At 53.1% G+C, this 24970-nt stretch overlaps 1 protein-coding gene across 1 annotated transcript in view; it reads right to left on the bottom strand.

Moving 5' to 3' along the window:
- The window catches only part of TEX264 (testis expressed 264, ER-phagy receptor), a 39482-nt gene that overhangs the window by 13176 nt on the left and 1336 nt on the right, over nt 1-24970 (bottom strand). The window contains exons 3-4 of the mRNA XM_071439804.1: nt 23696-23987; nt 18152-18373 (exon numbers count right to left, since the gene is read on the bottom strand). Of these exons, the coding sequence (XP_071295905.1) occupies nt 18152-18373; nt 23696-23974 (501 nt within the window). The 5' untranslated portion in view covers nt 23975-23987. The remainder of the gene's footprint in view (nt 1-18151; nt 18374-23695; nt 23988-24970) is intronic.

The following is a 24970-nucleotide window of genomic DNA, read 5'->3' as shown; positions in this document are numbered from 1 at the left end:
GGGCGACCCAGCAGCCCTGTCCTCACATGCCAGACAACACAACTCCCCCACACCTTCCTTCCAGCTGGAGGCAGCCATCCTCTCCATCTCCCAGCGATGGAGTCGGACGCTTCAGTCCCAGGGATTTTAAAGGAACAACAAAACTGCGTGGAGCTGAACGGCCCTAAATCAGTTGCTAAAATTAAAAGCTGAAACTGAGCCACCAGCTAGGACTGGGGGGAGCTGTGCTGTGTGCCACATCCTCCTCGCTTCCTCACACGCTCCATGCTCGGTGTGTCATCCCTGCTTATCTTAGAACACGGGTGCTAGGTAGTCCTGAGAGGCTTTGCAATTCATTTGCACAGCACTCAGCCCCCTTTGGTGTTCTCCTCCTTCTGGGCCATCCCTCTGTCCCAGGCCCAGACTGGGAATGTCCCTGTTTCCATTCCTCTTTGCTCAGACAGCAGCTTGAGGTTAGACACTGCTTCAAGTCACCCATGTGAGCTGATGAAAGCAAAACAGAGGCACCCCTTCCTCCTGGGGTGAAAGATCTCCTGGGCTGCACTACAAGTTGTGTGGACAGCAGCCTGAGGGGGATGTTTCCCATGAGTTCTGCTCTTGTAATTCCACCTGGAATATTGCCTCCAGCTCTGGGGACCCCTGCATGAGACAGCCATGGACATGCCAGGGTAAATCCACAGGAGGCCACAGAAACAGTCCAAGGGTTGGAACAGCTCTGCTGTGGAGACAGACTGAGAGAGTTATGGTTGTTCAGCCTGGAGAGGAGAAGCCTTTGAGTAGCCCTAAAGTGTGCTTGTAAAAGATGTAGATTTCTCACCAGGGCCTGTAGTGACAGGGCAAGGGGCAGTGGTTTTAAAGCAAAAGCTAGCAGGTTAGACCAGACACAAAATGCCTTGTGCTGAAGGTCGTTAGGCACTGGAACAGGTTGCCCAGAGAAGCTGTGGATGTCCCACAGGCATAGCCAGGAGTTCAAGGCCAGGCTGGATGGGGCTTTAAGCAAACTTCCCTAGTGAAAGACATCCCTGCCCACAGCAGGGGGGGCTGGACTGGATGACCTTTAAATATCCCTTCCACACCCAACCCAGATTCTGGTCCTCTCTGCTGGGCCACAGCCTAACAATGGGAGACAGAGATGAAGCCTGGGTGCTCAGGACTGTTCAATGAAGGGCAGCCAGAGGCTGGGGAAGAGCCATTGGCCTCAGAGACAGCTGGGCAGAAGCAAAGACAAATTGCTGGAGGGAGAGGCAGGCAGACATGCTTTACACCAGTAATACCTCAAACATCAAGGAAACCCCAACATCTCAGCTAGCAGCTCCAGCAGGGTGCACACGGAGCTGGGCAGGCCAGAGCCAGCTCCAGTGCACAGCACAGCAGCACCAGGCTGCCAAGGGCTGGGGAACAGCTGCTGCCTCCCAGCCTGGAGAAACTCACACTTCAGGGGTGGTGAGACTGCTCCCACGCACGTGCACTTTACTTTCAAATCCTCTGGGCTGGGAGGTGTTTCAGAAACAGAAGGTGATATTATTGCAATCAAGAAAAGGCCATTTCCATCAGCCAGCAGGAAGAACGAGTGCCACCACCAGCCCTATGGCAGCGGAAAACAAAGTCTCGCCAAAGGATAAAAAATCCTCCAGGTAGCAGAATACAGAGCCTGGCAATTAGCACCTCCCACACCATCAGCATCCTTGCCTGCCCTCAGCACACTTCCCCCTTCCCACAGCAGGCCCCCCGTCCTGCCTGCAACCAGGACACGCCGCCCTGCTGATGTGGCAGTGCCATGGCTCCAGGACAGGCAGGAGAGAACCAGCCCCCGAGATCCTCCCTGCAGCAGTGAGAGGGAGTGGGAGTGCATTTGGACCGTGGGAGCTGTGAAACACTGGGCTTGATAGCTTGGGAGAGTTTTTCATTTTCACCTCAGCGAAGGCAGCCCGCCATGCAATTTACACCTTGCCCGCCCGCGCTTCCCAGGCCGAGCCACCCAGCTGCTCCCCTGGCTCCTCCAGGCAGGACCTGCAGAGTGGCAGCTGCCAGGCACGGACAAACTGAGAGCTAAAGGAATGAGCCCGGGGCAGTTGGTGGGTTCAGGAGATCCCAGCACCCTGAGAGGGCTGGCAGGGACCAGGCACAGGCTCCCAGATCATGCTGGCAGCTACTGTGAGAGTCATGAACACTGTTCTCCTCCCTGGGATGGAGATTCCATCCTGCTCTCCAGCAAAAGGGAATAAGCTCCAGCCCTATCTCACTAGAGGCCCTGACACACTCTGGTCCTTTTCCTCTTCCAGCACCCACTTGAGGTGCAAGAGAAATCCTGCAGCACACAAGGAGGCATCCATCATCTTCAGAGATGAGCCAGGTAGCAAGTCCCAGTGAGATAAAGCCTCTCAGAAAGTAGCCACAGGCAGTCAGAGCCCCCAGTGTGGGGGCAGGACAAGCCTTGGACAAAACTGCCAGCCCAGACATGTTCAGGTACATCAGTCCGTGTGCTTCCAGGGATGGATGGTACTGCCCCCAACTATGGGAATGTCACCTGCAGAATAAAGAGCAGATGGTGCAAACAAACACAATTCATGGGGCTTGGGTCCCCCCTGGTGTTACAGTTATTTGTTGGTAATTAGTCCTGGGGCAGAGAGTTGCAGAAGTAAAGGAAACTTTTGCATTTAAAAAGTTAGTTTTCCTAAAGACTCAGTGCTTTCCACTTTCCCAAGTTCTGCCTTGCTCCTGTACCCACAATGGATAAAATGCCAGATGGGGAGATGGTACTCACCAGCTTCCCAGAGCTCCATAATAACGTTCTCACACTCTTCCTCCTACCCGACCCTACCACCTCCCATTTTCTTCTCCTCCTTCCCCATCACAGCCATGCACAAGCTCTCTGAAGAGGACTTTGATTTTAACCATTCTGAAGCTCAAACACCAGATTTTCATCACAAGACAAGGAATCTGTGTAAATCCACATAATCTCTCCTCTCCTGAGGAACCAGTGCTGGGTTTCTGTCTCAGTTCCTAGGAACTCCATCACTATGGGAGCACATGGATCAACAGCTGCACACAGAGGATGGATGGAGGAGGAGGAGGATGAGACTGTGGGAGAGGAGGACCACAGCTGGAGAGGGCTGCCTCTGCTTCAGAGAAAGGATCTCCAGGGACCAGCACACTCCTCCCAGCCCTCACAGGATGCTTCTTCAGCATTAATCACAATGCTGAAGGGGTTGATGCAATGATCTCTGCCACCACGGATGACTGGAGCAATGCTAAATCGCTTTGCCTGCTCTGTTGCCTTGGCAAGGCTGCCAGGAGCAGCAGCTGTGGCAATTTCTCTGTCCCCTGTCAAGGCAGGGCCTTTCAGGAAAGGGATCATCATCCAAGATCATCTCCTGCTGCTCTGCCTCAGCCAGGCAGCCCTCTGCACTGCAGCCTCCCACCCTGCATGGGACACCACACAGGTAAACAGAGCCTCTCCAAAACTTGTGTCTTTGTCATGTTCCTCACAGGGAGACTAAGTCCTAACCTAGAGTGAGCTGCTCACCCTTGTGGTGACAGATCTTCTTGCATGGATAGCTTGGAGAGCTCCTCATCCAGGTGGACATTCCTAACCCACCTTGATGGCTTTCTCTCCTGGGCCACCATTCACTTGAGGACTCGCCCTTCTGCAACAAGAATGCCCAGACAAGCTGGAGGCTTGTGGTTCACAGCCTTCTCACACACGTCCTCACCTGCAACGAGTCCTGCCATGAAATCCTCTTGCAGCAAAGCCAAAGCAACAGCCATGGAGCAGGAGCAGCAGAGCCTGGTGCCCACAGCACATGGGGGCTCTCAGTCTCCTGAGACAAGATCTGAGCTGCCCCTTCCAAACCTCAACCCTTTCCTCTTGCTCTTTGGACTGCAGGCATCTATAGCTGTTCTTCCACAGCCTCAATCACCAGGACAAACTCAGGTGTCACATCAATGGCCCCAGGAGGAAAATGGACAAGTGGCATAAATACCCTCCCTGTCCCTTCCTACCTCCTTGAACAACCTTGTCTTTCTGCAACGCCCCCAGCTCCCAGGCTTCATGGAATATATTTCACGATGAGCTAAGCTCAGCCTCACACCATCCCTTCACAGCTGAGAAAGCCAAAAAGGGAAGCTGAAGAACTTAACCTTGTTGAACTTGCACAGATAAAGCCACCAGCAGCCCAGGGCAAAGCCACGATGCAACTGCCTGATTCCCAGACAAAATAGTCCTCCCTCCCCACCCACAGGGACTTACTGTCAGGCTTGTTGGCCTCATTTGGAAGGCAAGGAAGATCCAGAGGAAGAGATCAAGTGGGTTTCAGCCTGGTTTGCTGAGGAGGAATAGGCAAGCTGATCACGACATCCCTAAGCACATCTCAATTACAACACTTTGGCAAATCTGATGTCAGAAAGCAAGTTTCCAGGACAGGAGGATCTTCAAAGCTATCAGTTATGTGCAGCCAACTATGCAGAAATATTGTCTGAGCTCTGGCTCAGGGAAACCCTGCACCCACAGGCTTGTCTTGGGTGACAGGGATCCCAACCAGGCTCTCTGTAGGGCAGACACTCATGGGGCACTGGTTACCTTTGGCTCACTGCCCCTCCTGCTCCTCCTTCCCTTGCCCCATCAATAGATATCTCCATGTTTTAAATGCAAGCCAGGGCTTGGAACAAGTTCCTTCCTGAATGCTTACAAATGAACAAGAGGCATTTCCCTGCAGGCTTCCAGCAAAGCCACCTTCAAACCCCCACATCCAAGAGCTTGCACCTCTCTTCCCCAAAAACCTGGCAAAGGGCAAAGAGACAGCGATTCTGGCGGGCTCCTGTGTGCTGACAATTCTGTGCTGACAATTCCCCGGGTGAGCTGGGCTAATGAAGCCCCCGGAGCCCGCAGCCGCTGCAGCCGCGGGCGGTAACGATGGCCCGGGGAAATCCCCAGCGCATCCCCAGCGCCGGCGGGCACGGAGCGAACAGAGACCGGGCAGGCTGAGGCTGCTGCAATGCGGGACGAGCCAGCAACACGGGCCAGGCGAGCAGGGGGTGTGAGGGAGGCCAACCAGCGGCACCGGGCAGATTCACCAGGGACAGCTCCAGCTGTCCCCAAACACGCCATTTCAGCGGCCACACGTGCTGGCCGCACTTCTCCATCGGCCCCGCTGCGAGGGGGCATGGCAAGGCGAGGTGAGGCTGCCTTTCCTCTGCAGCTTTCTCCTCCTCCTCCTCCCTGGCCCACCGGGGACCCGGTGCAGGTCCCAGTGGGCTCATTACCTTGGTGTGGAGAGCAGAGCACCTGCTGAGCAGCCGCTGCAGTGCCGAGTGTGGGGAGGCAGCGGCTGCGGGGCCAGCAGGGACACAAGCTGAGCACCTCCAAAGCCGGGCTCTGCTGACACAAGCTGAGCACCTCCAAAGCCGGGCTCTGCTGACACAAGCTGAGCACCCCCAAAGCCGGGCTCTCCTGACACAAGCTGAGCACCTCCAAAGCCAGGCTCTTCTAACACAAACTGAGCACCTCCAAAGCTGGGCTCTCCTGACACAAGCTGAGCACCCCCAAAGCCGGGCTCTGCTGCCGGCAACACAGGCAGCAGGGGAGGGGAGCAGCTGCTTCCAGCGACCTTTGCAGTCTGGCAACTGCTCCTCTGCCAGCACAGGATCGTGAGTTTGACTGTGCAGATCAATCAAGAGGAGAAATCAAAGCAGTTAGGCAAGGACAGAGCCCAGCCTGACTCTGTCTTTCCACAAGGATCCCATATGTTCCCAGATGTGCTCCATGAGCTGGTAATGCTCTGGAGATGCATCACACCACTCAGCTTTCCAGATCTTTCTCTCCTGGGAAGCCAACTCCCCATCTGTACCACTGCTCTGCCCCCCCGGGTACCCCAAACCATACACAGCCTGGTGTAACACCACTGATGGTAGCACAGCAGACAAAGCTGCAGCCACCAGAGCTGCCCCAGATCCTCATTAGTGCCCTGAGACCTGGAGGACATCCCTCCTCTTCCCAGTGCTGATGCCCCTCCTCAAACTCTGGGTACCTGGAGGATGGGGAGGCCTTTGGGGAAGAATATCTACACCTCTGTCCCATTCTGCCCTTCCCCAAGCAGCCACAGCTTGCCATGGGCAGGCAGTGTACTCTGCCTGTGCAGCTCTGTCCCAGGTATTGGTCCTGTGCCCCAGGGCACAGCAGAAAGCCAGAGCTGAGCCAATGCTATGGATCCCAAAGTAGCTATCCCCAGGAGACACAGCTTTGAAGAGGAACTCCTGGGAGATGAAGGCAGTGGCTTCTTGGGGTGGCAGGACCTGGGCGGGACAAGTGAACTTGGCTCCTAGAGATGATGTGAGAGAGGAGGAGGAAGATGCAAGAACAGAGAGAAGCTGATGGCTGTTTCCTCCACTGTGAGCCCACAACATCTGGCAGCTCCTGCAGCCACAGCACCATTCTGTTTTGCTCATTCCTGTACTGAGAAGTGCCTGAGCAAGTCTTTCTCCACACTGACCTCTTGATAAGCTTTTGCCAACTCACGGGCTGGTTACTGAATCACTGGGAGGACCTTACCCCAAGCTGTGAATCTGCACAGCGTGAAGAGCAGAGCAGCTGGCCCCAGCAGATGATAGATATCTACCTTCCTGCATGTCAAGGACCTGCCATCAGCTCCAGGCAGAAATAAAGCCCTGAGTTAATGACAGCAACCAGCCATCCAGTAGCAGGGAAAAAATGCAGGTGTCCACACTGGGAATGAGGCCATTGTTTCCCTCCCTGCAGCCTTCTCAGGGTGTTGTTATGTTACATTCCTACAGAGTGGGAATAGAGCCTGTCAGCAATGCTGAATGAAGCCAACAGGCAGCTGCAGACAGGGCCACTCTGTGATCAGCCATGGCACATTCTCTTCCTCCCCCAGGGCCAGGACACCCCTTCAGGTTTCATTTGAAAGGCAACAGCCCCCAGTGCCATGCTGGGACTGGGGCTCCCAGACCAACCACTCTCCCAGCTGTCTTAGAGCTCCATCTCTGACGTTCAAACAGCACCTCTGCTAAGTCCATCCCTGTGAGGAGAAGGGAAAGAGACACAGTAGAAACTTAAAATGTACTAGGAGATTTTCTGGTTGGTGGTGTGTGGAATGGGGGAACAGAAGCAGAAATTTCCAGGGGTTGTGTGATGCAAATGTGCCCATCCACAAGTTACCACTGTGATAAGCAGCCAGAGCCAGGGACGCAGAGCAGCTACTAACTTGCTGTCTCTACTGTACTGAGCTCTGTCACCCCTCTTCATCCCTGCAGGGTTGTTATAATTCCTCCCATTAGCAGAAGATACAGGTAAAACCATCTGTCTGTGGAGCAAGCACCTGGTGGTCATTGTACAAGCCGCCAAAAAAAAAAAAAATCATTCCAATTACTCCATAGTGACAGCAAGACCCAGGCATCCTTCTGCTCTGAGCCTTTGAAATGTAAAGCCACGCTGTTTGGTGTCATTTAATTTGGAGCTCAGCCTCAGATCAGCAGAGCCTTGCTGAGCTTTAGGAGGAGGCAGCCATGCAAAACATACATGTGCAAGATTCAGATGTCAGTGGCCTGGAAGACAAGCATACTCCAAGCTTCATCAGTAACTCCATTTCATGGCCCCAGCATCTCTCTTTTGCCATGCCAGTGCCAGAGGAGGCTGATTCTGTCCCAAAAGCTGTAGAGAGCCTTTGCTCCAAATCACTACTAGTTTCTCTCTGGTACCCAGGAGAGCTGACTTCTCATCATCATCTCCCCTCTTAGGAAGGTTTGTTCCTCTCCTCCATACTGGAAGCACATTCTTTTCCAGACTATGCACCCAGCCTAGCAGACCTGGCAGGGCAGAGGCATCCTACCTAAGGGAGAGCTTGTCTCTGACAAACCCAGCAGAAATGCACCTGCTCAAGCCAGGTGTGAGCCTCTGCGTCCTCACACTCACCACAGCACTGATGAGCCCAAGAAAGGTGAACGTTGGGTGGGCTGGGGACAAAGAAATGGGTTGGACTAGAGGCACCATCAGGTGCTGATCCACTCTTGAGGGTAACAGGTACCTTCCATCTCTTACCAACACCAGGCACTGCACTCAATCCTGAGAGAGATCAGCTCAAGGGCCACAGAGGATAACCACTGACTCATGCTCCCCAGGCAGACTGATCCCTCTGCCCACTGTGGTCTGACAGCAGGGGGACAAATGCCTTTCCTTGTTCCCATGCAATCAGAGAGGTGCCAGATGACCCACCCAGCACAACAGCCATCAAGATGAAGAGAGCTGCCATGACTCGTTGCTCACTTGGGATGGAGCAGGGGAAGCAGCTCAGGAAGCTTGGACATCCTGCCATGCTGCAGACCTCTATCAGCTGCCTCAGGGCAGTTCTAATCTGGAGTAATCCCTTCCAGCCCCAGGCACGAGTGGTGGAGTTAGAAACTGTCAACATTTCTATTACAGGCTCTGATTTTCCCTGGTGTGGCTGAAGCACAGGCTGAAATCAACTGCCACATGCTGGAAAAGACACAAAAGGAGTCCTAGAGCTGAGGGCTCACAGGCACTCTCCAAAAGCCTGCAAGGCAATAATTAAGCACAGCTCAACCTTCCTTTTTCAAGGAGCTCACAGACCAGTCTGCAAATTGCTCTGGAGCCCTCAACAGTTGAGGCAGCTGGATACGATGAAGATGAACCCAGTCCTGGCAAATCCAGAAGAGTTCAGAGGGCCAGGATTTGGCAGCCTGTCGGGACAATCCAAGTTGTCCTGACAATAAACAGGCAGTGGGTGTTTGCTCCTCAAAGCAGGATGGGATATACTGGCTGTGTGTAGGTCTGCACTGAACCATTGCACCTCTCCATACCCTGCATCCACTCCCCAAAGGCTCTGATTCCCTCTGGGTCTGGGCAGAGTGACGGCCATCAGGCAACAGCACAGAGGAAAGAAAAGCACATGCTGAGCCCATGAAGGCCTCCCCAAGATGTGAGCAGCTCCACAGAACTTCACACCTCTCACTCCACACCTGGCCTGCTGCCTCTGCCCAGGGCCACCAGCACACAGCAGCATCAATTCAACAGCATCCACAGGGCAGAAGCTGCTGCAGACAGGCAGAGCTGACAGAGCTCTGTGTGTGTGTGTGTGTTGTGTATCTCCCTGTCAAACAAAGAGACCCTGAGGGATTTCCAGTGTGACCCTTTGCTTCAGAGCAAACAGCTGGGCTCTGCCACCTCACTGGTGCCCCAGCCTCTGGTGCAGCCCCAAAGCTGTGCCTTGCCTATGGCACACATGCTCTAGGCAGGAGGAGGAGGAGGAACTGATTTTGTTCTTTCATCCCTGTGATCCGATCACCACCCAACCTCACAACTCATCCATCCATATTTTGACTCACTGCAGAAGGGAAATGTTTTCACTCTCCTGCCCTCCCCAAAGCGGGGCCTTTCCTACCGTTTTATACCTAACTAGAATTGAAAAAGTGCAAGTTAGTCATAGCACAATGGTCCCTTTTCTGGAGGTAAAAATGCCACTGCTTTCAAGTGTATTATCTGCCTGCTCCACAGGTTTCAAAGTGGGAGCTTCACAGCCAGGGAAACTGGGCCAACAGCATTTGTTGGAAAAGAGCAATATTTCTATGAAGCTGTTTCTCATTTGATCGGATTCATTTTGCTATTTCTTAAGCCTGGCACAGCTGGCAAGGTCTGGCTCAGAGGACTATGGGGAAGAACCTGTCCAGACAAAACTCATTAGGACTGAGCTAAAATAATTGCAGAGAGGCAGATCAATCTCATCCTTGAATTAATTGACTAGCTGTCAAGAAGGGAAGACCCCAAGGTTCAGGACACTGTCGCTGCTGGAAAGAGCTGGACACGTCTCCAATGCCTGACAAAGAAAACCTTTTGAACCGATTGCATCCTCTGGGATTCTCTATAAATACATCTGGGGAGAGCATACGTACAGATCAAGTCGATAAAGAGATCTGACAGAAAAGCACTGTAGTGTTTTACTCTCCCTCCTTGCCCAAGGCAAACCATTTCAGTTCTTCCTCTTCCTTGGACAGCCGTATGAAATATCCCCGGCTTCTCCCGTGATCATTAATCCTCGCTGCAAAGAAGAAGGGGAAGCAAATCTTTTGTCTAAGAAGATTCATCTCTGTGAGAATTTTGCAAGGTTGAGCAAGTCATTACAAGGCTGCTCTCCCAACTTTCCAAAGCAGCAGCTTGGGAAGGTGAGGTGGGTTCCTACTCCCTCCTGGGACCAAAATGCCTCCAAACAGGACCACTGAGTGACAGCCAACAGGGGTCAGGCCTTTGGCCATCAGGGATGCCCACACAGTTTGGCATGCATGGGAGGGCAGGCACTTGAAGTTCACTCTTCTTCCAGGAGCTGCCTTTGGAAATGTTCCTGAAAAATGAGCTGGGACAGCAATAGGGTCAAAATGCTGGATGTCACAGGAAAGTTCCCACTGTAGCAGAGATCTGGGGCTGATCTGCCAGCTGGAAAAGCCTCCACAGGAACGTGGTGGAGGCCCCATAGCCAGAGGCTTTCAAGATACAATTGTGTGCTACATAACCACACTCTCTTTCTCATAAAAGGCTGTACCAGACTCTCTTTGCATGCCCCTTCCAACCTGATCTGTTCCCATTTTGTGATCAATTAGAACTGGGAGGCCACAGTGGCAGGAGCCTGCATCCCACACCAGCTGCTTCCCTAGAATCAGGACTCCCCTTCCTGCTGCTAGAGCAGGCTCTTGCACAGAGTCAACAAAAAGTTGAGGAAAACCTGGGTGATTTCACACAGGTCACAAGCTGCAGAGGCAGGGAAGGAGTCTTTTTAACTACCAAAACTCAAAGCTGGTCAGCAAACCTTTCCTGCTCAAAGCAGCAATACTGTCAGAGCTGCAGTTTGCACCTGCTCCTGTGCAAGAGCCAAACAGCAGAGCTGAAGCAGAAGCTGCACAGTTTGCTTGCAGGAGGAAAGATGTGTGCAGGCACAGGCAGCAGGAATGGCACCAGCACAGGCTGGGAAACCAGCACACACTGACTGGTGCACACCGATGTGCCTGGCACAGGCAGCACTTAACATAAAGCATGGTCAGTGGTAATTCACAGCCTGCCTGCAAGGACCAGGGAGAAGGTGATAGCAGATGAGTAGTGGCCTGGGGCTGCCACATTCCTCTGGGGAAGGGACAGTGGGGCTCCCTGCTGCGAGTGGCAGGAGCCATGACGCAGAGCCCCGATCCCCATATGTTCCATTAGCTGCGCAGGAGGAGCGCAGTCCCTGCAGACACAGGTTAAACAGACCTGCCCCAAAGGCCCCACAGCACTGCAGAACCCTGCCCACCAAAGCCCCTTCACCTGGCTCAGTCCCCAGCCTGACCTCGTGGGCATCCTGCCCTCCCCTGCCCGCTCCACACTGAGGGCGAGGTCGCTCATGCTCGCGGGACAGAAACATCTTTGGGTGGTTTTGTCGCTAAAAATATTTAATAACTGAAAGTTGCTGCGAGCGTGAGAACTGATGTGATGTGACATCCAGCTGGGGGGTGCCAACCAGCAGTAAGCAGGCAGCCTTGCTGCAGAGAGCCCACTGAAAACCAGCTGTCAGTGCAGGTCAGCAAGAGATGAACGTGCCCACAAAGGCACAGACACCCCGGGGTCCCTCTCTGCTCCCTGCCATTGCATGTCACCTTTGGGACAGGCTGGAGCATCACAGTGCCCACCCCTCGCCTGCTCCTCCTGCCCTGCCTGAGATCCAGAGCTTCACTGCCTCCTGGCAGAGAGCACACACCAGCCAAGGGTGTTCTCCAGCACTGCACAAGCCACTCTGGTCCTTGTCCTCAACATCAACCAGGCTGGTGGACAACCAAGAATGGTCCATGAATACTGCACAAGCCACATGTGACATGACCTACAGCCCAGCTTGGGACCATGCAAGGGCTCCCAACACACTTCCCCTGGAGCCTGTATCCTCACTCCAAATATATGACAGCCCACAGCCAAGCAGCCTGTCACACTGTCAGCTCTGGTCTCGTCCCTGACATCAACAGAAGATGGACACATCAAATCCTCTATGACTCTCTAGGATTTTTTCCCCCGTTATTATTTGATGTGTGAGGATCACTTCCCAGCAGTGTCAGGTAATCTCCTGACTTCCTGGGAACCCTGAAGACCTATACCCATGAGCACATGGGCTTAAACTGAGGGTCATCCCACCCAGCCAGGCAGCTGAGCCACCACCCCTAACCCCAGCACCCTCTTTAAGCAAATCAACTCCCATAGTCACACTGGGGCATGGGAAAAAGGCAGGAGAAGGATCCAGGGCTCCATTTCCCAGAAAGCCACTGGCATATTCTGCAGGGTAACCCATTGATGCAAAGAGGAAGAAGAACATCAACTGGATGAGTCTTGGCAGACCCGCATGATGAGACACTGAGGGCAGCAAATCCCCAGGTTATAAGTTTTGGATAAAGGTATCCTGCTCCTCCTTCTCTCTAGAGAGATGGATATATGGCTTTGAGTGGCCCTGGCTCAGCAAGGGCTCCACCTTGGGCAGTAGTCTTCAGCCTCTGGTCCCCAGGGCTTGCAGGAGAGCCAAGGAGCTCACGAGGACAAATGAAGCTGTGGTCCAAGAACACAGGACTGAGCATCTGTTAGTAATTCCTGGGTCTCTGGAGGAAAATTCAGGCAGCAGTTGATTGGCTGAAGCTGCCACTGTGATCAGCTCTCACGCACGTGCAGACTGAAGCCTGAGCTGCTCACACACGACAAGCTGGCATTTAAAAATGCTTCATGCACAGAGCCCGGAATAAATAAACTAAATCATCCAGGAGAAAGAATTTAAGTGGAAAAACATCCCAATAATTGAGCCCTTTTTGTAAATGTTTCATCATCTCCCAACCCCCAATCCCAGCCTCCCAACACAGCCAAGCAAAAGGATGGCCTTTAAAGCACAGACCACCTGGGATGGGAACACAGCTCCACAGACCTTCATTTAAAACTGCTGGGAGAAAAGGATTTTCAACAGATCTGAGCAAAGGCAGCAGGCTCAGCAGCGTGGTCAGATGAGCCAGAGGGGAAAGATGAGGTGCAGCCTCACAAGGGTGCTGAGGCTCAGCTGCCATAAAGGATCATTTAGGCTCCCAGCTCCCCCCAGCCAGAAGTATCCATGTTCTGGAGCTGTTTGGGGCACTAGGTAGGGGAGAAGTGTCTGAAGGATGGCACAGATCCTGGATAGGTCAGCCAGGGGAAACCTCAGCAGCACCAGTGAGAAGGGAGGAGTGTTCACTGGGTATTTCTGCACTGAAATTAGGACAAAGTCAGACAACATGGGCAGAGGATGCGGGTGAAATGTTTGTTCTTCCATGACAAGATAAAACACATGGCTCGCAGGCCCAGATAACACACATTTCAACATGCTGAACTCCCTGCTGACAAGCTGTCCACATGTCAAAGGGTGATCTCTGGCCAGCTGGAGATGCTAAAAAGTCCCAGGAGAGACAGCAGCCTGTACCTGCCAACATTCAATGGGTAAATAACTGACTTGAACAAGCACAGACTGCCCAGGCAAAGTCAGCCAAGACAAAATACACGGATGGCTGCAACTGGGCCAGATCACCAGGAAGCAAAGGAGATCAGCATAATTAATGCCAACCAACACTCGTTTACAGCTGTCACATCCTGTTGGCAAACAGGATTTGTTTTAGTGGGGAGGGCGGGCTTGACTGATAAACAAACCAGCACTCGTGCCATTCAATCCAGCTCAGAGGAGATGCAGGACTTGGCATCGTTTCCCATCTTTAACTGAGGAACCACAACTCCATCAAAGGGCAGAGGCACGTGTCTGAAGTTGCTGTTAGCTGGCTCAGATCAAACCCAGGACTGGGGGTCTGTGGCAGGGGACAAGGTCTCCACCAGGGATTCATGTGCTACAACAATATGACCATTACTGAAATAAAGCATCTGTTTGAGCTACTGACAAGTCACAGAACTTTCTAAGCTGAAAATAGGTCCAAAAGAGAAACCAGAAATTAAGGTCAGAAAATATGGAAAACATTGGAAAATGTGGGAACTTTAAAAGGTTTTTGTATTTAGCTTAGCAAAGAGAGAGGCAAGAGGGGACCACATCCTAAACTGCCATAGCTGACAAGGGGAGAAAAGCTTGCTCCAAGCTGATGGTCCAAGGAATAACACATTTCCCTGGCTGTAAACAGGAACAAGCCACATCTTTCCAGCACCTTGTGGAGCTCCTTTTATGGGGAGATGAGGTGTGGAGGAACACGACAGCCTCTGTCAGGCAGGAGCCAACCTGACAGTTCCCAAATATTTCCTGGCATCACAGAGTCCATGCCAGCCATTCTTGCCTGAGATCTGCATTGTAAAGGAGTGATTCACAAGCCCATGGAAGTGGGAAACTTGTGATTACAGAGACCAGGGGAAGGAAAAAAGCTGAGAGTTTAGGTGAAGTTGGAAGATACCTTTACAAGACCATCCAAAAAGATAAAACCCCAGTTTTCCAAGTCAGCCAGAGTCAGAGCTTGAGGTCAGTCAGCTGGTGCTCTGGAGGGTGCAAGGCAGTCAGGATGATATTGGCATCCACTTCCACATCTGTCTTGGCTGAAGACCACAAAACTGACCCAAAAAAATCACAAAAAGAGGCCATGTTGAAGCAGGCACTTCTAGGGCTGTAGTAGGAGACACCTGCCAGCTCTGCCTTGGATGCAATTAGCCACCTCTCTATGCCAGAGGAGACCAACAGCCAGAGGTCCAAGCCCACCCACCTGGCAGTGCCCACTAGGTGCCAGAATGGATGCAGAGAAATGCAGGGACAGACACACAGCCCACCACAGAGAGCTCATTATACCTAAAGCAGAAGAAACACTCCTTGAAATGGCAGGAGGTTACAGGGGAATAACCTGCTCCCAGAGCTGTCAGAAAGGGTCCCCACCAGAGAAGAGTTTTCTCCCTTGCTCCCAGGAGCTGGGAGTGCCTGGTCTGACAGGCAGCTGTGTTGTGGCACATCCCAGGAAAGCAGGGCATACCTGCCTGGAGGCAGAGAGAAGCAACATCAGAGGTTATTAGGGAGGAAATGCTTTTAAGGGACACTAAATAACCCCAGCCTATGCCTTAAATAACCCATGTTCAGAATAATGAGCCAGCAGCCCCTCCTGGGCTCCTCAGAAGGCAATTCTAGCCAGTAAGTCACTGCCATTCCAGGGGAAGGATGTCCTCTTACCTGCCAAGGATGGCTGCAGCCATTTCCCCACAGCTCCCAAAAGCCAGGCCCGCACCAAAAGTCTCACAGAAATGCCAGCTCCTGTGCTCACAAGAGCCAGGGGGGCAGAGATGCATGCTGCAAGGACAGTCTGGACATGAGACCTCCTGCTCCATGCCAGCTCATCTCCCTTCCACCCTTAATGAAAGGAGACTATCACCCTAAAGCTCTTTTTAAATTCTTGTTATAAATTTGTTTTTAACTTTTCCTGTCCCTCCAAAGCCACAGCAGAGTGGGAAACACAAAGTTCAGACTGCCAAAAGCCAGCACCACTGCACTCCCACTGCTGGGGAAACATGAGCCACAAACATTCCTGGTAACTGCTGCACAGCACCAGCAAGCCCAGAGGGAGCCACAGGTCTCATCCACCAGCCTTTGGGACTAGATGTCCCCAAGTTAACCCCAGGGGATGCCAGGGAAGGCTGCTGGAGTGCCATCTGTGGTAAGGCTTCTTTCAACTCTGGCCCAGACTTCCCCCTCAGCTCTCGCTGCCCTGTTCCCTCAGCTGGACCCCAAACCCTCAGCTCCTTTGCTCAACATAACCCCCTCCAGTCCCCTTCTCCTCCCATTCTTCTTCTCTGTTTTTCAGCATCTCCAAAGCTTTCTCCACCCTCCCTCCCCACCTTGCAACTTTCTTCCTGCCTCCTTCAGCTCCCTCTCCATCCCCAGCTCTCCCACACCTTCTTTCTAGGACTAGGCAGCCATGTCATCCTCCCTCCACTTCAGCTAATTCCCTCTCTCCATGGGAGCCAGCATTTATCCCTGCCATTGAGTCTCCTTTCATGCCTCATGGCTTTTGCCTTCCGACCTCCTGAGATGGGAGAGCTGTGAGGGACCTGCTCTTGGCAGGCCTGACCCCCAGCTCTCAATAACAGCACCTTTCCCAAAGCAGGCACACAGGAAATAAATAAATAAATAAATAAATAAAGCAAATCTGTCTCGCTGCTCTCTCGGGTTGCTTAAGGGAGTTGGGCTCCGGGGGTGGGATGAAGGATGCTATTTGGAGAAGCTGTCTCCATGGCAACCCCCATTCCCACCACCGAGCGGGCACAGGTCACCTGTTTCCATGAAAGTTTCCCCCTTCCCTCCCCATCCTTCTATCCCAGGAAGTGCCAGCACAGCCCCAGGGGTGCAGAGAGTCCAGGCTGAGGGAGAAGCAGCAAAGACACAGAAGCAGCAGGGATGCTGCTGGCACGGCTGCAAATGACCTCCTGAGTGCCCTGTGCCACACTGGAGAAAGGCAGGGCATCCCCAGGGTGCAGTGTGCAGGGAGCAGCAGCACCCACTCCCCTCTGCCCCTCCCAGCATGGCAAATCCACCCTCCCCCTGCCTGTGTCCCCACAGTCAGTGCCAGACGGGCAGGGGGCTAATCCTGAGTCCTGATCCCATTGTGCTGCAGGACATTCAGACAGACACAGGCACCCTGACCCCTGTGCTGCTGGGACCGGGGCAAGATCAAAATGTGTCCCCTCCCTCTGCAAGTGCCTGTGAGTGTCTGTTTCCCTATGATTTCAGTTATTGTAAATGGAAATGGACTGCTCCCATGACGCACTCCCAGGTGCTCCCAGAGCAGCCCGTGGTTCCCTTTTGAGCTCCAGCAGCTCCATTTCCCATGTGACAGATGTGCTGCTGGGCCCTCTCCCCAGCTCAGGCAGCCTCAGCCCGGTGTCTCCGAGCACTCCCGCGGCCAAGCTGCCGCTGCCGCCCGCTCAGCCCCCTCCATGCACGCCCGCCACAGGGCTGGCAGCACTGCCTGGTGCCCCCACAGAGAAACGGGCACAGCTCCAGCAGGAGACACAGGATGGAGCCAGAGGATCAGAACAGGGGACTGGTTCTGCTTTCCACAATGGGGACAAGCAGCAGTGCTGGTGTCACCTACTGCCAGCACTAATGCACGCTCCCCCAGTAGCAGCGGGCAGCTCTCTGCAGCCGGGGTGGACAAGAGGGTCGGCAAAGAGCCCCCAGCTGAAGTTCCAGGATTGGCACCCAGGCAGCCATGCTGCAGCACAGCGCAGGCTGGAGGGATTCACACGGTTCCCCCACAAGGCTGGGAGTTTCGCCAGGAAAAGCAAGTTTATAAATAGTGTGTTTCAACACGAACAAACCAAAGCGTCAGAACTCGACAGTCAGATAAGCCAAGGGCTGAGCATGGCCCCTCCACAGCATCCTCCCCCACTGGGAAGGACAGTCCCTTCCCTCCATCATCCAGCTAGCCAGGACCTTCCTTGCTCTCTGGAAAGCCTGCATCTGGAGGTGTCTGTGACAGATGTGCTGCTTGGGAACACCCTTGCCACAGCTGCTCTGGCAGCCAGAGCAAAGCAGCAGAGCTGGCTTCAATAGGACCACAAGCAGCAGGGATGGCCACTCGGCAAGGGCGAACACAGCCCACAGCAGCCAGCTGCCCAGCCAGGGCCAAGACCCACAAATTTCAATGTATTGCTTTAAAGAAAGTTTTCATAAGCCTGCAGGCCAGAAAGTTTCTAACTTCTCCTCCTGTTCCTGAAGAAGACAAGCTGCCCCACTGGTGAGGCTGGCACTCAAAGCAGAAGTTCCATAGCACGAAGCATTACACCGAAGGGCACATACCTGCCAGATCCTAACAACAAGAAAGAAACTCAAGGGGAAAGTCAGCTTTTATCTCTGCGTTAAGGAGAAAAACAGCAAGTTATTAGACAAGAACTTGTTTCTCATAAACACAAAACAGCAGAAAAGACACCCCTGTGCCTACCAAGTGAATGGAAGGACATCCCTTCTGGGGAACTACCTGCCAGATTGCAAAAGGAGGAGATCTTGATGGTAGTGCCCAAGGGAAAATATCAAGACATGGCACGTCAGAGCAGCCCCATCAGCTGTCAGGAAGAGAAGCCTCTGACAGCCCACTGAACACAGGCAACGCTCCTCACACCACACTCGCTTACCTTGATGTAAGTGTCAAGGGCTGGGTGGACACGGTTGACTGCCAGATGGATGGACAACGGTGTAGTGAAGGGGAAGGTCGCCATGACCACGTGGCTGGGAGCAGGGAAGCTGAAGATCTTGAAGCCATACTTCTGGAACCGTTTGATCTGCTCCTCCGACGGCTTCGCGTCTCCCTCGCTCAGGATGCGGCCTATGGCGAAGCGGCACTTCTCTGGAGACACCTGATGGAAGGGGACAGACAGACAGTGTCAGAAGAAGACAGAGGCTTGGAACTGGCCAAAACCTCAGCTTGCTGAGGTTGGAGGCAGGAGATTACCATAAACCAGTAAAAGCAATGGCCCAGTATGATCAGGCATACCAAAGCAGGTGCCCAGTCCTAACCCAGGCTGATCCAGGCCTAAATCATCTACACTCCTTCCAGCCTAAATGCACAGCCCAGTGGGGAAGGTGCTGCTCCTCTCCTTGGAGGGCAGAGAGACTTGCAGCAGAGAAGAGCTAAACCCCACCAAGATGCTCACTCAAACCTGTCCCAGGTGACAGTCCCTGCAGGAGTGTCTCTCCTGATCCCACATCAGACACCTTCCTATCAACAACTTGTCACAGCCATCCCCTTCTGCAGGACACCCCTGCAGCTCAGGGAGGGGGCTTAGAGATGTGATCCCAGCTTGCCTGGTTTGCCTCCACCCCACTCCTGAGGAAGTCCCCTGCAGCCATGTGCACATGCCACCAACCACCATGGGCCACTGGCACTAAGCTGGAGAGAAATCCAGAGGCTCCCAGGTCCTTCTAAGGTAGGCACACCCAGTATGGCAGTTTTGGGGTGGGGAAACTGAGGCAGGTAAGACCTGCATGCAGTCACCCAACTGTTTGCAATAACACAAAGAGAAATATATTCACTTCTATCCTGAACCCCAACAACAGAGGAAACCTAGAGCATGCTCTCTTTACAGATTTGAGGATGCCTCCCATTATGACAGGGGGTGCAGCCCAGCAATGGGGGTGCTCAAAGCCCTGCCACCAGCACAGGACTCCACCATCTCTACACTAAAGCTGATGACCCACAGGACTCCAACCATATCTACACTAAAGCTGACCCAGGCCACAACTTTCATTTCTAGTTTTCAACAGAATCCCACAACTTGAGTTCAAGCTTACCCACAGCCCTGGGCAGGAATGTGGGAGGGGGCTGGACAACATAGCCACTTTCCCTGATATAACCTAGGGGCACAAAGGTGTAACAAAACTCTCACAGGGACGATGTGAAGCAGACAGAGGATGCACCAAGGCCAGCGTTTTACAGGTTCCCATCCCCATGCAACACCACAAGGGGATCTGTGCTCCCTGATCTCATCCCTAACTCTGCTGTACTAAAGCCCACCAAAACTTCCTCCCGCAGTGTAATCACCCTCTCTTCACTCCCTGCCCTGCCTTTCCCTTAAACACCTTCTGATGTCGCAGGGCAGGACCATTCCAGAGAGGGAACACGAGCAGATGTAAGTGGAAGGAGGACAGCAGCCTGTGGAGCAGCATCCCCCAGGCTGGGGACAGTCTCACGGCTCGCTCTTGCCCTCCTGTGCTGCAAGAGGGAGCTGCAGACAGGGCTGTGCCCAGCATCCATCACTGCTCCGGGCACGAAAGGAGAAGCAGATCCACCCCAAAGACAGCAAGAGGCAGCCATAAATGGCATCCCTGGGAAAAGAGCCAGATGAAACAAGGAGATATGGAAATCTAGATTAAATTCCTTTAAACATTCAATCTCCATTTATGTCCTGAGCAAAGACAGCTCAATCCCAGCCCTGGAGCAACTGTCAGAGGGACCAGAGCTGCTGGAGTGGGCAGCAATGCTGGGCTAGGCATGTTTGCTTCCTCCCTCCTCCTTTTACCTTTCTTTTTCACAGCATGTAGCTCCACAGACATCTTTCCAACGGTAGCAGCAAGGCAGATTTGCCTTCTTGGAATGGAACAGGAAGGAAAGGAAAAGGGAAAGGGAAAAGGCGAAAAGGAAAAAGGCTCCATTTGAAACCAGCCTTTCCCTAACAGATTTGTCTATTCCAGTAGACAGGTGCTGATCAAAGCTTCTGGTCCCCCAAGCATCCTGACAGAGGAGTTCTGGAAATTATTGCTTAACCTATCCATCAGCTTTGCCAGTTGGAACAAAGCCTGTTTCTGCATTCACAGAGCATTTTGGTCTTATCCATCCAACATTTGGGCACGGGCTTGTGGCTGAGCACATGGACTGCAGGAAAAGTCCCTGGCATGTGCCCACAGCTATATGTGAGCAGGAGCTTGGCTGGAGCTGAGCACAAACCCACCCGCCACATCCACTCCTTGCTGAGGAGTTATTTTTGCTCCTGACAGAGGTGGGAAAAGGAGGGAGAAGTCCTCTGGGCTGCTAAATATTAAATAAAAAGGAAAAAAAAAAAAGAAAATTAAATTAATATTAATCTCATCCATTAAAACACATAAAACATGGCTGGCAGGGTTTTGGCAGCACTCAGGGAGCATCCTTGTGTGAATGTTGGGAGAGCCAGGAGTCAGCAGGGAGCCCCAGGGATGCTGGTGGCAGTGGCTGCCCTGAGGACTGGCATGACCCTGAGGCAGCCCACATGCTCCAGGCCATGGGGCTCCCCCCAGCCAAGAGCAGCATACTGCTGCTGCTCTCCAGCTCAGCATTCCCATCCTTTCTCCTAGCCAGAGCTTCCTTTGACCATGAGCCCACCAGCACAGTAATTGCCACATGGCACCTGGGGGCCACCAGCCCCTTCCTGTCCCAGTGTTGGGGGCATCAAACCCCCCAGCAGCCATGGCTAGGGTAGATGTCTGGCCAGAGCCCTCCAGTGCTCCACCCCCAACACCACAGGACGCAGGACTCAGCCAGCACCTTCTGCTGCCTGATGACAAAGGTCTATTTTTAGAGACAAGTCAACATCCGTGGCAAGTGGCCAGCTCTGGGCGGGCCAGCTCTGCCAGAGGGTGCTTCACCGAGGTCAGCAGAGCACTGAGAATGAGGAGGAAGAAGAGGAAATCATCTCTTCCTCCCAGGGGAAAGGCAGCCTGGGTGAGCAATCCCACCCTGTGGAACCTCTGGGAATGAGGAGCCAGCAGTGCTCAGCATCTCCCAAGCCATGGTGGCTCAGTGGATACGAGTACCCAGGGAGCCCCATGGGACACTAGGGTGTCTGCACCTGAGCCAGCACATCAGGTACAAGCATTGCAGTCTCCAGCCAGGAGACCAAGCCACAGCTGGCCCTTTCTTCACCTGCCCAGAGGCAAGAGAACCATCTGCCCAATCTAACTCGCAGCACCCTGCCTGGCCTGACCTGCCTGTGGGTGAGATGTGGATCTCTGTGGGGAGCCAAAGATCAGCACATGGAAGGTCCCACCAGCACCCCAGCTGCTCCAGCAGACCAGAGCTGACACTGTGCTTGTGGATGGCAGACAAGGCTCCTGTCACTATGCAGAGCTGCAGGCACTGCAGCTATACCCTGCACAGCCCCCCTGTGCCCAGCCACCACAGTGGCTACAGGGACAGGAGGCTCAGGCCAGTGTCACCTGCTCAGTGTCATGAGCAAAGGCAGCTGGTACAGAGAAGGGCAAGGTCCCTGGGGCTGCCTGCCAAGCCTTGGAGGGCAGGTTAGACTCTTGCACAAGGAGGAACAGTTGGCTTCCAAAACCCTGGATGGCCACCAGAGACAAGGCCTGCAGCCCCACTGCCTTCTCCAGCCACAGGGTGAAGGCAGAGATGCAGCAGGTGCAAGAAGAGGAGAAAAAAAGACAAGACCTGGAAGGGGAGGCAGTTTGACTGTGTATTGACAGCCCAAATTTTCAGGGTCATGTCAGAGTCACTCCTTTCTAGCCTCACCTGGTGCTACCAGGGAAAGAAAGCATTCACTGTGCCAGCCAGGGCAGGAGTTAGCACAAATATCCTTATCAGTATCCATGAGCCAGTACAGTACAGGCTTTTACTAGCCCAGGCTTTAGCAAACAAAGAGCCAAGGCCCTTGATACAATGTCAGCTGAAAGGCTGCAAGGCAACCACAGGCATGTGCACGTTACATCCCTGGAGCAGGACAGCACTGGGAATGGACACTGAGCCCTCCCACAGCACTGACTGCCTGCTCTGTGCCCAGAGACCACGACAGAACAAGCAGCACCATCAGGATTCTCAGCTCCAGGTGAGACCCTCAACACAAGGACACAAATTAGTGGCAATGAAATGGCCACTCTGACCACATGGGCACCATGGCTCTAGCTCCAAACATGACACTTCCTCCAGACAACAGTGTCCAAGCATGCCTAGTCAAACCTTGCCTCTGCCCAGCTCATCCTAAAGAGAGAAGCCATCCCTGCCATCATCCTTCCCAGGCCAGGAAGATGCACCACGGTGTCTTCTCTGCCTCCCATGATCCAGGTAGGTAGAGACAAGTCAGGGCACCACAGGACACAAGGTGGCTGAACACAGCAGGCTCCTCTGTGCACAGCCAAGCTCAGTGCTTTCTCACCTCCAATATCTTCCTGTCACAGCTCACTCAGCACTATGTTTTCATGGACAAGTTCTTCCCTCAAAGCAGGTCCAGTCCTTGGGAGAACCATCTTGCAAGCAACAAAATAAGGTTTCTAAAACAGGACAGACACCCCCAGAGCAGAAGCACTGGGTGAGAGCTATCAGCCCAAGCCCTGTGCCCTGCACCAGCCCCCAAACATGAGCCCAAGCACACATGCACAGCTGCTGACCACTCTTTTGTCCCTCCTCCCCACGGATTCCTCCAGGGTCACACAAGCTACTGCAGAATTACCAGGGAGCCAGGCTGTCTGCCCCAGACAAATGCCCACATGCCATTATTTGGAAACCCCCGAGTCATTCAGCATCAGCAGCCAGGTTCCACCCCCCCAGCAAGTTCTGATGCACTTTTGTTTGTTCCTTGTCTTTAACTGTTCCCATGGAGTACTGGGCTCTGGCTGGCAGCCACCAGGCAGTGTGCTTTCTGCTCACCTCTCAGCCCAGGAGCATCATGGAGCAACTGTTTCATCAGACAGAAGCCCTCAGCACGCAGCACCTGAGCTTTCAGTAAGAACTCTCAGGGGATGGAAGAACTACAGGGAAGCTCAGAAACACATGAGAACACTAGAAACAAGAGAAGGAGTATGGATGAGAACAGACCGAGCTTTTGAGAAGCGACCATCTGCTTTCAACCACAGAGCTGCAAGTCCAGAAGGAGCCTTGGCTGCACTTCCAAGGAACATGCCAAGGAATGCCTCACCTTGGGGTCGTGAACTCTGGTTTCTGTTCCATAACCAGCTCTGTTATCCTGCTGATACCCTGTTCAGCAGAGGCTATCAGAAGATACCAAGCTTTGCTCACCCAATGCTTTCAATCAGGATTATGCAAATTCTGATGCAAATTTCAGGTGCTTTTCCCCACACAGGGTGCTCTGTAGATCTGGGAGACCTTGTGAACCCCAGTGCTCCCCTAAAGAGAATGAGCTGCACGTGCCTGAAACACATTTAGGGAGCATCCTGAGAGCGTGCTGGGCACACCTTACCGTGTGGGGGTTGTCATAGTAGACACCGATGGAGCAGAGCTTCGAGGAGATGCTGCAGCCGTCCGTGAAGAGCTGCCCGGACTCTCCGTACGGGCCCACCCTGAACTTGTAGGCCAGAGTCATGCTGCCCACAGGGGGGGAGCCAGCACTCACAACCACCTCGGTGAAGAGCCCCGAGTAGACGACGAAGCCGAAGACGGTGAGCAGCAGCAGCACGACCAGCGCCGCGATCAGCCCCAGCAGCACCCAGTCGGTCATGATGGACACCTGGTGCACCATGGCTCCTCAGGCACTGGCAGCGAGAGCAGAGGAGAAAAAGAAGGGCAGTCAAGCTCCCACTTGGGCAAAGAATTGCTTTCTAAAATGATTTATTTGCAGCAAAATGCACTCTCTTGCAGTTGTTCTTATGTGTGAAGCTTAACAGAGTGGAAGTCCTCCAGAAGCCTCCTGTATATTAGTGGTACATTGCATCAGCCTGTTCCAATTGGTCACCAGGTACAAATTATATTGCTTCAGTGCCACTTGGGAATGAGGTGGTTTGGAAGAGAAGACAGAGAGGCATCATCTCCAGCTCCTCAAAACTATTCAAATCCAGTTTTGTATCCAGGAGAGACCAAAAAACCACCCTGGGAGCCTGCATCATGCAACAAATAACAAATACACAGCACCGGGTTAAGGATCAGGGAACCATAATAAAATAATTTATCATTTATGGGTATCAGGCCCACTCCAAGCAGGGCAGCCCCTTTGTCAATACATCCAGAAGCCCAGGCCTTCTTGCCATGATCCAAATGAGGACCACACCAGTTCAGATCCAGATTCAAGCACCCAGAGAGGCTCAGAGGAAGCTGAAAACACAGCTAGAAAAAGCATTTCCAACACAGGTACAATGAATTACTGGTATTCTTTTTAGATGGCTTTTTTTAAACTAAAAGAGTTTTTATAACTTCAACAAAGGCTTCCTGTTTTGTTTGGCGTCTTTTCTCTTGTGCTGACTGTGGGACACAGCAGCCTGGTGAATGCCTCCTGCTTGTTTTCACCCACCAAGTGCAACCACTCTGGGGAGTTGCAATCCAAACCATTCCAGCAGAGTTGTTTGTGTTTTATACCCCCTTGAGACACAGCTCTGGTCACACAGGGAACGTCGCGATGCTCCCCTGGGATTTTCACAGAAGGTAGGTTTGGAAGTGAGTGCTGAAGTAAACAATCCACCTTTACCTCTGTGTGTTATAAACACACTGTCCACAAAGTGTTGTTCACCGAGGCTGCTGCTTG

Source organism: Agelaius tricolor, unplaced genomic scaffold, assembly GCF_023055355.1.
Source record: "Agelaius tricolor isolate 1412-34295 unplaced genomic scaffold, bAgeTri1.0.p SCAF_14, whole genome shotgun sequence".
NCBI classification, from domain to species: Eukaryota; Metazoa; Chordata; class Aves; order Passeriformes; family Icteridae; genus Agelaius; species Agelaius tricolor.
This window is presented reverse-complemented; position numbering and strand designations above follow the sequence as displayed.